This window comes from Thamnophis sirtalis, unplaced genomic scaffold, assembly GCF_051295495.1.
Source record: "Thamnophis sirtalis isolate CommonGarterSnake01/CBP01778 unplaced genomic scaffold, rThaSir2_p1.2 scaffold_12, whole genome shotgun sequence".
NCBI lineage: Eukaryota > Metazoa > Chordata > Lepidosauria > Squamata > Natricidae > Thamnophis > Thamnophis sirtalis.
The window spans coordinates 56,939,856-56,957,737 of NW_028261392.1; the positions used below are offsets into that span (position 1 = coordinate 56,939,856).

Below are 17,882 nucleotides of genomic sequence, written 5' to 3' on the forward strand. Positions count from 1 at the left end.
TGAACTAGTCTTACCTATTGCATTTAGATCCAGTTTATACTGGTGTATGTTCACTACTCCGTCTATAAATGAAGTTTTTACACACTTCAACTAATGATACCCAAGATTTGTTAGAACTTTATTAAACTTCCTTCTTTGGATCCTTATAATGAATTGCAATATAATATCTGAAGAAAATCGATTTATTTCTCTACCCGAACCATCTACTTAAAAAACAAAAAAGAACCCACTGCTTTTTGCGTGGTGAAAAAGGCCTGAACCACATCCTTCCTCTCATCACGCGTTTCCTATATCTCACTAAGAGCAGTGGTCTCCCACCTTGGCAACTTTAAGACTCGTGGACTTCAACTCCCAGAGTTCCTCAGCCAGCAAAGCTCTAATGTTCAACTAGCAAAGCTGGCTGAGGAACTCTGGGAGTTGAAGTCCACAAGTCTTAAAGTTGCCAAGGTTGGATGGGGACTACTGCCCCGTCGAGAGCGCCTTTGGACCGGCCCTGAGGCGCCTGCGCAGTTGCCGTCGTGTAGGCCGGGGCCGTTCCTCCTCAGCCGGCTCTCACTTCTCCTCCGCCCCTTTCGCGGAATCGCCCTCGTCACCGCCGCCTTCAGCCGGGAGAGAGGAACGGAAGAGGCGCGCCTCCTCTTTTCCCTCCACGACGACAGCAGCAACAGCAACAGCAGCAGCAGCAGCGACACCCTCCCGAGGGAGCGAGTTTTGGGCGAGGGGCGAGGCTCCTTTTCCCGCCGGGGGCGCTGTCTTGCCCGGCGCGCAAAGTGGAGCTGGTGCGCTAAAGAGGAGAAAAAGGGGCGTTATGAGTGAGTAGACCTCGGCTTGGACGCGCTGGCGGAGCTTTTCACGCCTTTGGTGCGGCTGAATCCAATTGCCTTTAGTTTAGTCCGGGTTCCCAAATTTAGCTTTCTTCTCCTCCCAGCTCCAGGTCTGTTTTCTTTTGCTTTTAGGAGGATCCCCGGACAGGCGCGGGGTGGAAGTCAACCCGGTGCGCTCCGTGGAGAGTTGACGTCTGCCTGCCTCCGAGAAGGAGCTCTCCATCTCTTTGGCCTTGCAATTAGCAATGTTAGCAATGCTAGACTTATATACCGCTTCATAGGGCTTTCAGCCCTCTCTAAGCGGTTTACAGAGTCAGCATATCGCCCCCAACAACAATCCGGGTCCTCATTTTACCCACCTCGGAAGGATGGAAGGCTGAGTCAACCCTGAGCCGGTGAGATTTGAACCCCCGAACTGCAGCTAACAGTCAGCTGAAGTACTGCGCTCTAACCACTGTGCCACCTCGGCTCTTGCAATTGCTGCCCGAAGGAGCTGAAGGGTGGCTGGGCGACCTTAGGCAGCTCAAAGTGGGGTGGGTGGGCTTCCCAAGTGAACTTTTGGGGGCTGCTTTAAGCTCGTCGCGTATCTTTTCCCCCCCAAAAAAACTTGGCTAGGATGGAGGAGCGTGGCTGGCCGGTGATGCTCGTCTTTTTCTTGCGGGTTGGCGAGTCCGTGAAACGCAGTGGGTGGGATCCGTGAGAAGGGAGGCATTTTGCGGGAGGGCAGAATCGCGGCGTTCTTATAAGGTGAAGTTGAAGCTGTAAGTGCGGTGGGTCTCCAAACCTTGGCAACTTTAAGACCTGTGGACTTCAACTCCCAGAGTTCCTCAGCCAGCTTTGCTAGTTGAACATTAGAGCTTTGCGGGCTGAGGAACTCTGGGAGTTGAAGTCCACAAGTCTTAAAGTTGCCAAGGTGGGAGACCACTGCTCTTAGTGAGATATAGGAAATTGCGTGATGAGAGGAAGGATGTGGCTCAGGCCTTTTTTCCCACGCAAAAAGCAAGTGTGTGTGGTTTTTTTTAAGTAGATGGTTCGTGTAGAGAAATAAATCAATTTTCTTTAGGTATTATATTGCAATTCATTGCAAGGATCCAAAGATGGAAGTTTAATAAAGTTGGGTATCATTAGTTGAAGTGTGTAAAAACTTCATTTATAGACGGAGAAGTGAACATACACCAGTATAAACTGGATCTAAATGCAATAGGTAAGACTAGTTAATTTTGCTTTGATTGAAATTTTACATCCATGTTAGCCTGGAAATGATCATAGGAAAGTCAGACTCCAATAGCAGGACTTTGCCAGAGTAGACTGAGTTCTCGGATGTATTTTAAAATATTAATGAACAGTTGCCACCCATATTTATATAATTGCATTTAAAGGCAAATCTTATTAACCGGCTTTAGAATTGGTCAAGGTTTTTATTAAGACTCATTTCGAAGGCTACATGTTGATTTATCTAATTAACCTAATTGCCTGAGTTTTCACAATATAATAAATCATAATTAGCCAACATGTATGTGAACTCAGCAAGTCTCTTGTTGTGATAAAATATCAATGTCATGAAAATAACACTAAGAAATATATTTGAAGCAGGCATTCTGAAAATGAATCTAGAGAAGTATTCATACTGTAGAAACTTTTATGATGAAGAGATAGCCAGTTTGATGTAGTGGTTAAGGGACTGGCCTAGAAATCAGGAGACCAAATACTAGGCTTCCCTTAGGGATGAAAGCCAGCCCAGTGACTCTTAGCGAGCACCATCCACCTCACAGGATGGAGAAAATACGCAACAGTATTAAGTACATTCATCGCCTTAAATTGAGTGGGTGTGTAGATACAAAAATCTAATAATTTAATAGGAACGTATATCCCTGATAATTTGGTTCCGAAAAACATTTATTAAAGCAAGTTTTCTAGTCTAACTAGGATTTTGGGGGGGTTACATTCCCAACACATTGCCAGGTTATAGAAGGCTACGTTTAAAATTTTTTGTTGAACTGTTGAAAAGAAATAGCATTTGTACTGTGGTGCAAATCTGTGTGTGTTATGAATTGGAAAATCTACTGGAGCAGTTTCGCCCCTATAAGTAGAAGTATCTTGTATTGGAATGCAGTGGAATGGTGTAAATGCTAATAAAGGCTTAATTGAATGTGCTAGTTGAACATTAGAGTGCCTGGTTCAAACGGAAGGTTCATGCTTTTTCCTTGATATTTCTAGTAAATGAGTTCTAGTCATAAGCCTGAAAATACTCCATTTAAAACCTTGACGAACCATATGAGAATAGGTAGCATTGAATTGACTGGCTCAAATATTTATTCAGTGTAATATACGTATATTTCTATCTCCTGCCAAAAGTGTCCAACTTCATTTGGTACATACTGTGGTTGTGGGGCATGCTTTCAGTGTTTGAAGTTAATTTTTAATAAGTTAACTGTAAGCAAATGTACCACTACCGGTATGCGCTTCAAGGTGCTAGTCGTTACTTTTAAAGCCCTACATGGTTTAGGACCTGGCTACCTGAGAGACCGCCTCCTGCCACTCACCTCCCAATGACCAACAAGATCGCACAGGTTGGGTCTCCTCCGGGTGCCGTCAACCGGACAATGCCGGCTGGCGGCTTCCCGGGGGAGGGCCTTCTCTGTTGCTGCGCCGGCCCTGTGGAATGATCTACCTGCAGAGATCCGGACCCTTACCACTCTCCCGGCCTTCCGTAAAGCCATCAAGACCTGGCTGTTCCGGCAGGCCTGGGGGGCTATTGATTGATATCCAGCCCCGCTTAGATGGAATGGGTGGTGTGAATTTTATTACTGTATTTTTATTTTTTATTTCTATTTTTTAAATTTTAAATGTTTCTTTGTCTGTTGTGAGCCGCCCAGTGTCCCAATGGGAGTGGGCAGCATACAAATTCTATTAAACTTGGAAACTACCAACATTTATTAATAAGGTTTAAAATATATAGTAGGTTTGCTATAATATATAAGAATTACTGGTGACGTGGATCAGGAATAAGACATGGCAGGTCCTGTGGCAGTTTAAAGTCCAGTGTGTTTCTAATCTGCAGCTATCTATTTCGTAGAGTAACCTTTGCCATTTGTAATAGCAATCACTCCCCTCATTTACTTTTTTAAAATATTGCATAAGATCTAAAAAGCTTATTTCAAAAACATTTCATGTTGTTGCTTCGCTGATTTCTAATTCTCTAATAATTCACAACACATTATCAAAACAGATCAGTTTCAGTGGGAAAATAAAAATATCTCTTGATTTTAAATATTTTTTAAACCAAACACCTCTGTATTGTTGAGAATTTATATATTTGAGATATTTTAGCATTAGAAGAAATATCTTAATGCTCTAAAATTTCTAAACACTGATACATTTTATGTTTTGCAAGGAAATCCTTGTAATTATTCCATAACATTAGGTATGTTCACTGCCTTAAATTATATATAAAAAGGTAGGATATAAAAAGAAACAGAACAAATAGTTTTATATGCTTAACTTGTGCAAGAAGATAACAGACAGTTATATTAATAATGACATAATACAGTCACCAAAATGATTCACTGGAACATCTGTAAAAGTATCACATAATAATAATATTAAAAAATGGTGGGAACGTAAAGTTGAAAAAGTAGCTGAAAATGAGCATGTTAAAATATTGTGGTATTTCTGAATATAACTGATAAAGTATTGGCTCATAAAGCACTAGGTATAACTGTGGTTGAAAAAAGAAAGTATGGATAATTATGTGACAGTAGAATAGAAAATAAAAGAAGTGGAGAAGATCACAGAATATCAAGATCTGAAAATTGAAATTCAAAGATTATGCCATAAATGGTTGTCTAAATCTTGTGCACATTTTGCTGAGTGTTATACCTTTTAAACTAAACACATTCTGAGTAAACATACATAGACTAGAGTCCGATAAAACAACCTTCAACTATTGCAAAATTAACATTATTTTTCCTGAACTAATTTCCCTGCTTCTTAGGAAGAAAAAATTCTTACAGCTTTTCATTTTTTATTAGCCTTAAATGTTTATGTGATTATTATTTTCCTATGATTCTGGTATCATTGATATGGAAAAATAGTACATTTATGTAAATTTCTTCTTCAGAATATAATATATATGTCTGAAAACCATGCATGAGATTGTCCTATTTTTTGCTATACTATATAGAAATTATATATGAGCGTTTCAAAATCTACTATTATTTCTTCTATATACTTTATTTGAGGAATAGAACTAACAGAGGGAAGGAATTGAAGGTTGTGTATGATGGAAAGAAAAGGCGTAGGAGTAGGAATTAAGATTGTAGAAGGGTAGGGTAGTGGACCTAGAGTTGAAAAATGGAGGTAAAACTCCAATTAGCAGCCATTATTTTATCGTGAACATCTGAAGGAACAAACTGAACTGGAAACTTACAATATCTCCTACTTTTTTTTATAGAATATGAATTATGGATCCCCAAAAGAAAGCATAAGTCCTACCTAATTTACCAGAAGATAAATGCACGTATCATATTTTTTGGAGTATAAGACGCACCAAGGTTTTGAAGAGGCAATTTTTTTAAAAAAGTAGGTAGGTAGATAGAGGGAGAGAAAGAGAGAGAAATACAGTAGGTAGGTAGGGAGAGAGTGAGAGAGAGTAGTTAGGTAGGTAGTTAGATAAAGGGATAGAGAGAGAGAAAAAAATAGAGAGAGAGAAATATAGTAGGTAGGGGGAGAGAGAGTGTAAGTAGGGAGGTAGGCAGGTAGAGGGACAGAGAGAGAAATACAGTAGATAGATAGGGAGGGAGGGAGTAGGTAGGTAGGTGCGTAGGCAGATGGAGGAGAGAGGGGGGGAGAGAGAAATGCAGTAGGTAGGGAGGGAGAGAGTAAGTAGTTAGAGGGATGGAGGGAGAGACAGAGAGAGAAATACAGTAGATAGGTAGGGAGAGAGGGAGAGTAGGTAGTAGGTAGATGTTTCCAGGTGTATTTCTCCGTGTGCTGGAGAAGAAAATCGCTGACAATCTGTAGCACCTAAGACTTTGTTTCTGCTGGCACAGCACTTGATCAATGTAATTCTCATCAATCAGTTAAAAAGCTTTCCAAAAGGAAAAAAAGTTTTTGAATTCTGCAAACATCCCCAAAACGGCCCGTTTTTCACAAAAACAGGCTCGTTTTTAAAAAAAAAGAAAAGGCATGAATAGCCTTGGGGGGGCTTGCAGAGTGCTCCTGGGGAGGTGGGGGCCCAAAAAAGAGCAAAAAACAGAAACAGGCCCATTTTTTATCAATTTTTTTTTGTTGCATGCATAGCCTTATGGAGGCTTATAGAGTGCTGCTAGGGGCTGGGGGGGGGGGAGGGCAAAAAACGACCTTTTTTTGCTCATTTCTGCCCTCCCCAGCCCCCAAGAGCTCTCTGAAAGCCTCCATAAGGGTATGCACGACCATTTTGGTGAAGGGGCGGGGCTTTGGAGGCAAAAAAATGCTGTATTTGGTGTATAAGACGCACCTAGATTTTCAGCCTCTTTTTTGAGGAAAAACGGTGCGTCTTATACTCCGAAAAATATGGTATTTAGTTGTGTGTGTCCCCCCACCCCCACCCCGGAAACATATTGCGGTATTATGGCTTGCTTCAGATTAGTCAGAATAGAAGGAAACAACACAAAGCTAAATTTTAATAAGCATGGGATACTTTTTCTTAAACTTTGATTGTCAGCAAGCTGCATGTTCTAAAACTGATGTTTTCTTATTCTGTCTATAAATAGGATTTGTGGTTGAAACTCTAGTTGCTAGCATTCTTTCATTATGGCTTACAATTTTCTATAGTAAAAATAAGTTACCAGGTGTTTTTCTAGTCCTGTCTTGACAGCTGAAGCTAGGCAGAATGTCTTTACACGCACATGTAAAGGAACACGAGAACACGAGATACGAAAATATGACGGGCCAAAGATGATGTGAAATTGTCAGAATGGAAAGTTAAAAAAAAAGAGTTTGCATATTTTAGGAATAAATGAGCTTAAAGTGCAATGGAACATTTCAGTTTAGATAATTTGCACAGTATACTCTCTGTGCCTGAGACCACAGAAAGAAATAGAAATAATTGTTGTATCTCAATAAATAAGATCATGCCATTACAACTAGTGGATATAAAGTGAATATTACTGTTTACCATAAGACCTTGATAAATCATTTAGCAAATTGTATGAGGTGCTAAGTGGAATATCAAGGAAGGACATTGTATTGTTAATGGGCTTCCCAGCAGTAAAATATGACATATGAACAGTTAGAGAGTGAAAAATAGCCCATAATGAAATTATAAATTCAAAATTGATTCCTAACAGCATTGTAGATTGCAAGAAGAGCCAGTCAGTCAGTCCTGGATAAGAGGCCCTTGAGATAGTGATCAGCAAATACAAAATTACATATTCTACCTATTTGAAGTGCATGGGTGATGATTTGGAAAAATAAATACAATACTTAATGAAGTTGAAATAGAGAAAAAAGGGATATGTTGAATGACTAAGACCAGGGGCTAACAGAATGTTCTTGAAAAAATCTTCAGGTATAGGATGCTAAACATTTTGGTTTGAAATGTACTGACTGTGATACTACTGTTTCAAATATAAATCATAGTATTTGGGAAGCTTTAGGCATTCCAAATTCTAAACATTTAGAATATGTGAAACGCTAGATGTTTCTTACACTGGATTATCTTCCAAACATCTATACAGGGATAATTTTAAGTACAACATTTTGCACAACTCTTGACTACAAGTTATTAATGGAGACATCAGGTTGATGGGATTAGCCTATATAGTCAGCAGGAATCTAGGTTGGCTTTTAAATTATGCTTATTTAATCAGGGTAATTAAATTTGCATAATTAATATGCTTTATTTTTCATTTTTAAGACAATCAACGTTGGCAATGTTCTAAAATTTATATCTAAATATGTATTGAGCTTTTAATATTGTGACCATATGAAGTTACACTTTTATTTGAAAATCTATTGATTTCATTTTTCTACTCTTTCAAAAGCAAAGATAATTGTCTTTGAGGTAGCAGAGAATACAATAGTTTGCATCTCTTTTTGTTATTAGTATAATGGCAGATATCATGTTTTTATAAGACAACATCCTTGTCTTAAAAAACAGTCAACTCTTGAGGGAAGCTCTGGACAGTAATCACGAGAGTAATCAAGGAAACAGCGAAAAGTTGTGGTGTTGCTTTGACTGTTTGGTGTGTTAAATTAAATATCAAGGCAAGAAAAATGTGTGTCTAGTCTTTAAAATGATACAGCCCTTGTTGCCTCCTGTGATTGGAATCCATAAACATGAGATGGAAATGTGTGGGATTCAATCTTGGTTGAAGAAGGAGGAGAGAAAAATTAAAAAACTTGAGCTGCAGAGACTCAAACCTTTAATCACTACTAAGGCTAACAATTACCAGAAGGGTTAGAGTACACCCAGATAGTCTTGGCTGAGATTGCTTCAAAACAAAACAAAACAAAACAAAACAAAAGCACCAGATAACATTTTATTTGCGTGGCACGACAAAACCGCGGACCACTAAAGCGCGCCCAATTAAAGCGCGTACCTGACGTCATCAGCAGCGCGACAAATACGACCGCTGAGATTTTAAAAAGCGCTTTTAAAGCAAGCCGATTCACGTAAAGGTAAGGGTTAGGGTTAGGGTTAGGTTAAGGGTTAGGGTTAGGTTTAGGGTTACGTTAGGCGTTAGGGTTAGGGTTAGGTTTAGGGTTACGTTAAGCGTTAGGGTTAGGTTTAGGGTTAGGTTAAGGGTTAGCGTTAGGTTTAGCATTAGGTTAAGGGTTAGGTTTAGGGTTAGGTTAAGGGTTAGGTTTAGGGTTAGGTTTAGGGTTAGGTTTGGGGGGGTTAGGGTAAGGTTTTTGCGTTAATTTTAACTTTACCGATCACAGCGTGATGTTTTCGTCGCGCTGTGATGACGTCAGGTACACGCTTTTGTCGAGCGCGCTTTAGTCCACCGCGGTTTTGTGGTGGAACCTTTATTTGTACCCTATCCCATTTTTATTATTCTTACAAATAACTCAAGGCGTTGAACATATCCAACACACCTTCCTCCTCCTCTTTTCCCCACAACAACCTTGTGAGATGGATTGAGCTGACAGAGTGACTGGCCCAAAGTCACCCAGCTGGCTTTCATGGTTAAGGTGGGACTAGAACTCCCGGTCTTCCACACATTGCACAATTATATTACCAACTGTGGCCTTTCTCTGGATCATAAAGCTTTACTGTATCACCCATGCATTTGTCACTTCTCGATTATTACAATGCGTTCTGTGTTGGGCTTCCCCTATAGACCAACTGGAAACTTCAGCTGGTACAACAAGTGTTTTCCTCCTCCATTACAGAAGAAATCCAATTAACAGAGATAAATCAACTCAAGGTCAATTTTAACAAACTGTCACACCCTTGACCATATATAATTAAGAATCACCTAATGAAAAATCAGTTATCAATATAAAGTATTGTCAAATTACTAAAAGACTTTATCAGACTTGTCTTAATTTTCCACAAAATATTTTATTATTTCAATAATAATAGTAATTGAAAAAAATAAATACGGTATTTTAAAATGGTATAAGTCTGTATCTTTTCCCAAAAGCATTATACTTAATTTGCAAGGTTTTGTGCCATTGTATAAGTCAATGAATCATTGTGAATACATAATACATAATAATGGCATTTGAGAGCCAATTTGGTATAACCAGTTAAGACCCCAAGGTTCCTACCACGTTTCCCTGAAAATAAGACAGGGTCTTATTTTCAGGGAAACACGGTAGTAACCTTGGGGTCTTATTTTCTTTTTACCCCCGAAATAAGCGTTTGGCCTTATTTCCAGGGAGGTCTTATTATTTTTGAGGTGGTGAGCGTGGTCACCTCATAGCTGTTGCCGTGTTGCAATATTTTTGGGGAGGGCTTACTTTCGGGAGAGGTCTTATTTTAGCACATGCGCTCAAAAGCCTGATTGGGTTTATTATCCAGGGAGGTCTTATTTTTTGGGAAAACAGGGTAGTAACTGGAGGATCATGCGTTCTAGTCCCATCTAGTCCCAAAACCAAGTGTGTTATCTTGGGACAGTTATGGTAGAAAACCATGGCAAACCACTCCTGAAATCTTGCCAGGAAAATTGCAGAGATTTATTTAACCAGTTGCCAGGAGTCAGTAGAGCCGAGGTGGCGCAATGTTTAAATGCAGCACTGCAGGCTACTTCAGCTGACTGCAGTTCGGCTGTTCAAATCTCACCGGCTCAGAGTTGACTCAGCCTTCCATCCTTCTGAGGACCTGGATTGTTGTTGGTTGCAATATGCTGACTCTGTAAACCGCTTAGAGAGGGCTGAAAGCCCTATGAAGCGGTATATAAGTCTAACTGCTATTGCTATTGCTAGTACTGACTTGAAGGTGTACAATTGTGTGCACCTTCTCCACACCCACCTGCACGAACACACAGATATCTACCGCCTCATTGGAACACTTCTCTATCAGGTGTTCTCTATATTTATTTGAGCCTCTCTTCTGGTGTCTTTTTGAATGATAGCAATTTGTATTAAATTTCTGCCCTTCCAGTTAAATACAATTCTCTTTAAGTACAGTAATTAGAAATAATTTGTACTCAGAGCTTAGGAGGAAATACAAGTGTTGCAGCCATTTTCCAGTTCAGCAGTTTTTTTTATTCTAACTTGTGCTCAAGGTGATAGCGAGTGAGCGGTCTGCTGAGACATTATTAGGCACCTTGGAGCTAAAACCATTTGGTCTAAGAATAGAATTTGGAACTGTAAATTTAAAAGTGAGATCTCTCTTTGGACCCTGAGTGCTCTTAGGAGAATAATAAATGGGAAACGAAATAAGAGATTATGTAGAAAGGAGATCAGAAAGAGAAGTCAGCTAGTTGTGATTCTGTGATGTTTTTCACTTTCTTTGGTTCTTGGCTTGTCTATTAAATACATAAATTGTGCTCAGGAACTAATTTTAAAAAATGACATATCCTTTTGCAAGTCCTGGTCCCCATATGTGAGCTTACATAAGTAAATCGCATTAGAAAAAAATAGAATAGTGAAAATATGTTTCAATATAGTATTAAAATGATGGCAAATGATAGTTTTAAAATCAGGTTTGATTCACTTAATAATTACCGTATATACTCAAGTATAAGCCGAGTTTTATACTTCTTTTATACTTTTATACTTCTTTTATACTTTTATACCGCCTCGGCTTATACTTGAGTCAGTGAAAAATTTGCCTGAAATGGAGGAGAAAAAGGGGTGGGGCCATGCTGCTGGGTGACGCTCGTGAATGGCCCGGCGCCCCTGTGAGTTTCCCCTCCCTCTGTGTCAGTTTGCCGCGCAGCGCGCACCGCACCATCCCCCCCTCCTCACGTTCTAATGTAATGCAGGGCTGTCTTACGATTCCCCTTCCTCCCCCTCCTGCCGCTCTGCAACGATGTCCCACCTCCTCCTTGTTATGGCAAGCAGCCACATAACGATGTCCCAGAGCTAGTTTACTGTTTTTCTTTGAAATAAATATTCAAAAACATTATTGGTATCTATTTTTATTTTTGAAATTTACCGGTAGCTGCTGCATTTCCCACCCTAGGCTTATACTCGAGTCAATAACTTTTCCAGTTTTTTTTGTGGTAAAATTAGGTGCCTCGGCTTATATTCGGGCCGGCCTATACTCGAGTATATATGGTATTTGCTTAGAAACAGAAATTCTGGTCCAAATTATGCATCTACGTTGAGCACTACCTGTAAACAAATATCAATATACAGTGGTAAAAAGTGTATTAATGCCTTTAGAATTATCCACAATCTTAATCTTAATCTTATAAGAAGTAAAGAAATTGAGCAAACCACACTCCAAACAATATACCATGTCATGTCTTTATTGAACATATTGAGCCAATGATCACCATCTGATGGAATTCCCCAAGCTGCTGGTACCTGTTTCAGAAGCAATAAATTCAGTTGAATGTTTCTTGAATTTGTTGATCAATCCTGCACATTGGTTTGGAAGGATTTTGATGCATTCCTCTTTAAGATATTTTTGAGCTGTCTTGTATGAATTACTTCGGTTTTGCCATAACATTTTACTTGGGCTAAGGTCAGAACATTCAAAAAAAAAAAAAAAAGAAATGTCTTGTGCTTCAGCCATTTGGTTATAAATTTACTTGTTAGTTCTCATGTTACCTTATTCACGTTTATTTAAGCTGCCCCTCACAAATACCTTGACATTCTCCTATGAAATTTGCTGACTCCATTGTTCCCTGAATGATTAGGAGTTCTCCAGATCCTGAGGCAATTATTCGCATTGCCCTGCTTTTGCTGGAACACAGTGTTCATTAGATAGATGGATAGGTGGATGGATGGATGGATGCTTTTTTAACCTTTCTGGATATTAAGAAGGACTTAGACCAGTGATGGCAACCCTTTTTGGTACAAAGTGCCCAAACCAGAGCGCCAGAAACCTGACGTCCAGCTGGCTGGTGCACATATGCGTGTCGGAAACCCGACGTCCAGTTAGCTGAGCTCAGGCAATGGCGCGCATGCCCACAGAGAGGGCACCACCTCTATACCTTCATATAACTTCGTAGAGCCGAGGTGGCGCAGTGGTTAGGGTGCAGTACTGCAGGCCACTTCAGCTGACTGTTATCTGCAGTTCAGCGGTTCTAATCTCACCCGCTCAAGGTTGACTCAGCCTTCCATACTTCCAAGGTGGGTGAAATGAGGACCCAAACTGTGGGGGCGATATGCTGACTCTGTAAACCGCTTAGAGAGGGCTGAAAGCCCTATGAAGCGGTATATAAGTCTAACTGCTATTGCTATTGCTATTCATATCTTGCATTGTATCTAGGTCAATTAAAAGAAGCGTTAAGCATCTATTTTTAATCCAAATGTATGACAGTTATTTTTACATTTTCATTGCTTTATAAGGAGAACAACATTTAATATTCACTCCCAAATATATTTATACAGTTAATGCTCTTTAACTGCTTGTTTGGTTGAAGAACATGCCACATAATCAGTAAATTTGTTGTACTGCAAATGTACCATAGTGTGTACTTGTTTAAAACATTTTTATAAAGATTTTGTAGCTTGAAATTATTTAGTAGACTATTTTGTAATTCATAATATAGTAAAGTAGTTGAATTTTTAATCCATCACTATTAATAAATCATTAATAAATTAATAAAGGGATGCAGTGACTCAGTGGCTAAGACGCTGAGCTTGTCGATGGAAAGGTCTCAGCGGACTCTGATTTAATTTTGGATGCTATTTGGAACCCTGACATTAGAATTTTGAATTTTGAAATGCACTTCATTTTGCCGACTGATTTCAGTGTGATGAAAATCAAAAACTGATGGAGAAATAAACATACTGGTACATAGTCATCAACTGCTAAAATTTGAAAGGAATTAAATCAGGTATCTTTTCAGGAAATGATTTCACAGGTCTGCGACTAAAAAGCTGTTTGATTATTTTCATCTAATTTCCATGTATTTTGGTGTGCTGAAAACAAATAAAATATTGAAAAAACTCCTAGACGTCATGATTTGCCACAACATGCAAAATTGTCTTCAGATTTATCATTTTTTACATTTTTGGTATTTTTTTTATATTATGGGTTTTTAACCAAATTTAAAGTCCAAATTATGTATTTAATTATTAATTAATTCACATAAGTGCATTTAACATATAAAATGCCAAAAAAAAACCTTAAAGGGTTTGTCCGAGTTATGTAAAAAAAAATACAGCACTGTAAATCTAATGGTCAGCAATATATACATAAGCTAAGCAGGTTTTAAGTCTGTGCTTAAAATTTGGGAGCTGTGAGTGAGGAACAAGGTGAACGATTCCACCAAGACATTAAAGAGATGGAAAGGAGATACCAGGGAAAATGGAGCATTACAATGATGGCAGACTACTGTTGGATGCTTCAGAGAGACATTCCAGATGCTACTCACAAGCATAAATGCACCAAGAGGAGCCTCACAGGGAAGAAGAATCGAGTTTAGTGTGTGTACGTGAGCTCATTTCAGTTCCAAAAAGGATTTTCATGAAAATATTGTAATAAAACTTTAATTTTATAAGTCTATTTCCATTTATTTTGAGGTATTGCCTTATTTAACATAGTTATCCAAATTGTCAGGAAATGTGATGTCCTATGACAAAATGGAGGTCATTTTCAGATTCAGCACACCAAAAAACAAAAAAATTATGTGGAATAACCAAAACAGCTCTCAAAAAAATTTTTTTTTGCAGACCTGTGATTTAGAAATAGCATGATTATGTGAAAAAGAGATACGAAGGTATTTATTGAAGTTTAAGATATACTGTTGCTTGTGGAATTGTTATACTGTACTGATAAATATTTTATTTTTTCTTCTAGATGTTTCCAGATGAAGAACAACCAATAACCCAAACCATGGAAAAGGTACTAAAAGATTTTGACAAAGGCCCGCAAGAAAATATTTCTGATTTTGTGGATTTGAGTGGCCAACAATCTTTTGAAGAGATTTCTCTAAACCAAAGCTCTATGCATCTTCCACTTGATTCTCCCACAACAGGTTTGTCTGTTTATATATTAAATTTGTGTACTGCTGACCCCATTTGAAGATGACTCTAAGTACAGATAGTCCCTGACTTACAATCGTTCATTTAACCTATTTCCCTGAATATAAGACCTCCCCGGATAATAAGCCCAATTGGGCTTTTGAGCGCATGTGCTAAAATAAGCCCTCCCACAAAAATAAGCCCTCCCCCAAACTATTTAAACACATGCGAAGCCGGTTCCTGCCATTTCCTCTGGTTGGTTGCCGCACAAACAACCAGAGGTGAGGCGAGGCGAGAGGTGGGGAGGAAGGGGGAACATGCCCCATATACCCCACACGCCCTTACCTAACAGCCGTTCCAGCAACCCTAGCGCCTTCTGTCACGCTAATGGCCACCGCAAAAAGAGTGGCGGACACAGCAATGCGCAACAAAGCAGTAGTCATGAGGTGACCACGCTTGTCGCCTCAAATATAATAAATCCTCCCTGAAAATTAGGCCAAGTGTTTATTTCAGGGGTCGGTCTTATTTTCAGGGAAACACAGTAGTGACCATTCAAAATTACAACCATTTTTCATACTCACGACCATTTTTCATACTCACGACCATTGCAGTATTCCCATGGTCACGTGAAGAAAATTCAGATGCTTGGTAATTGACGGTTGCAGTGTCCCAGGGTCATGTGATCACCTTTTATGACCTTCTGACAAGCAAATTCAATGGGGAAACCTGATTCACTTAACCCGTGTTAACTGATTTAACAACTGCAGCGATTCACTTTAACAAATCTGTTTAGAAAAGTCTAAAATGGGGCAGAACTCAATAAATTTCTCAGTTAACAACATAAATTTTGGGCTCAGTTGTGGTCATAGGTTGAGGACTATCTGTATTAGCAGAAATACTTTATAAATTGTGTGAATACTGAAGGAGATATTTAGGAAAGACAAAAACATTCATAATGCATGTTTTTATTCGTATAATGCTGAATTTTGCATTCATGTATTTTGCTGAATTTTGCATTTATTTTAACATTCATTTTCATGCTTTAAGAAGGAAAAATATTAGAATCTGCTTGAAATATATTTACAGAAATATATATATATATATATATATATATATATATATATATATATATATATATATATATATATATATATATATATATACATACATACACACACACACACACACACACACACACACACACATACATACAGAAATATATTTACAATTGTCAGTACCTTTAAAATTACAGATAGTTCCTGAGATATCACTGTAATGGGGCCTATCTGTTATGGTTACATTTTGTGATAGCCATTAAGTAAAGGATCTCACTTGATGATTCTCTCCAACCCTGCTCTCTCCAATATAATAATTAAATGAACATATAGGTCACTTAATGCAGCATGGGATTCCTAGGGATGGGGGAGACTCTTGGAAGACTAGCATAGGCATAGGCCAGCCTGCCCACGCCCTCCCAAGGCTCCCGGAGAGACTCCATGCTCTGATTCCTGCCCCTTGGTTCCACACACCTTTTGCAACTGCCACTGAGTCCCCTCAAGCCTTAGGCTTGATTCCCATTCCACCACGTCAAACATCCTCCATCTTCCTTTCCTTCTGAAGAGCCCTGAGGCCTTCCAGAATGCTGGAATGGATCACTTAATTGCATAATTATATAGTGCGATTCCAGAAGTGCCAGTGATATTTACAGCTACCAGAATGCAATTCAGCCCCTGGATACATAACAGCTGCTTCCAAAATTGTACCATGCAGCTGAGCACAAAGTGACTTGTTCCAGTGCTATGGAAAGTTTTGGAGATCTTCACAAGGTAAGTGAGGAGGAGTGTGTGGGGCTTGGTGGAGTGGGAATCAGTCCTAAAGCTAGCAGGGAAGTTGTTCAGAGAGGGAAATGTTTGGAGAGACCCTGGGGGGAGGGTAGGAGGGAAGATAGGTGGGTGGTGATGCTGCAGCATCCCTACAGTTGGTCATAAGGGCAAATGAATGTGGGGGCACTGCAGCGGCCTTAACTATGGGGCTCTGTTGTAAATAGCTTTTATGGGGGTCCGCTGTAACTTCGAACAGTTGTTAAGTTGTAAATTTCAATTTAAGGAACTTAAATTGTTATAAGACTCTTTTGTGGTCGTTATACACTTGGAGTTTAGGAATATTAATATGACAATAATCATCTGTAATCTTACAACAGATTTCAAAGGCGGACCAAGAACATTGTTGTGGTTATGATTCTGTCATTATGAATGACACTTTGCAACGAATATTGGCTAATTGTTGAATTGTGTTTGTTTCAGAATCTTCACTGCAAACATCTCATTCTTTCACCCTACCTTCAGAAGAGGATAGTGTATTATTCAACAAATTATTGTACCTCGGATGTATGAAAGTTTCTGCTCCCCGCAGTGAAGCAGAGGCCTTGTGTGCCATGGCAACTTTGAAAAACTCAAATCCTTCTCCATCTCCTGTAACTCTTTATGTTCCAAATATTCCAGATGGTTCTGTTAGGTGAGCTGGATGTTTCTATTGAGTATATGCAAGGTATCCAAATAAGTTTTAGAACAGGATTAGATTAGATATGAAAATAATAGATTCCTGCTTCCTCCTGTAGGAGCTTCAACTTGCTCAGTAGAATCTATTGTTTTGTGTTTTGAAGATCGTATCTAATTCCCATCTTTCTTTCAAGTTCCTCAAATGTTGCCTGGATGTTTGCGGTGTGTAGCTGATAGGAGATAGCTGATTAGGAAAGCAGGTGCCTTCATTCCAGTCTAGACAAAACACGAAAGGGTATTTGGCAGCTTTATTAGCTTAAGTGGGGTGTTTTTTTGGAGCAGAGCTTTTTTTAGATTTGGTTTGAAGTTTATGATCCAAGTAAGGAGCTGTTTGCATTTTTACTAGATTAAGAACGGTTCCACCACAAAACCGTGTTCGACTAAACCGCGCTCGACGAAACCGCGTAGCTGACGTCATCAACAGGGCAACAACAGCGCGGAGACAGAAGCACGCTGTAAACGCTAAACCTAAAATTAACCCCTAAACCTAACCCCCCTAAACCTAATCCTAAACCTAACCCTAACCCTTAACCTAACCCTAACCCTTAACCTAACCCTAACCCTTAACCTAACCCTAAAGCTAACCCTAAAGCTAACCCTAAACCTAACCCTTACCTTAAGTTGAATCGGCTTGCTTTCAAAGCGCTATTTAAAGCGCCCTTCTTTCTCTGCGCTCGCTGTTGTCGCCCTGTTGATGACGTCAGCGACGCGGTTTAATCGGGCGCGGCTTAGTCGAGCGCGGTTTTGTCGTGCCACGATTAAGAACTACAGTGAAATTTAAGATAGGAGATAATGAAAATAATATGTGTGGATAGATAAATATCCACCTTTCTATGGATATTTGTTTTACTGTGAAATCACTTGATGGATTAAACTGGACAAAATTGGACAAAACTACAAAGGAGAGGGTTATCAACAATAG

General features: G+C 39.2%; 1 protein-coding gene across 1 annotated transcript in view; it reads left to right on the plus strand.

The window, feature by feature from the left end:
- Window positions 1-599: 599 nt before the first annotated feature.
- The window catches only part of RABGAP1L (RAB GTPase activating protein 1 like), a 210,881-nt gene continuing 193,598 nt past the window's right edge, over window positions 600-17,882 (plus strand). The window contains exons 1-3 of the mRNA XM_087726774.1: window positions 600-812; window positions 14,239-14,416; window positions 16,706-16,916. Of these exons, the coding sequence (XP_087582900.1) occupies window positions 14,239-14,416; window positions 16,706-16,916 (389 nt within the window). The 5' untranslated portion in view covers window positions 600-812. The remainder of the gene's footprint in view (window positions 813-14,238; window positions 14,417-16,705; window positions 16,917-17,882) is intronic.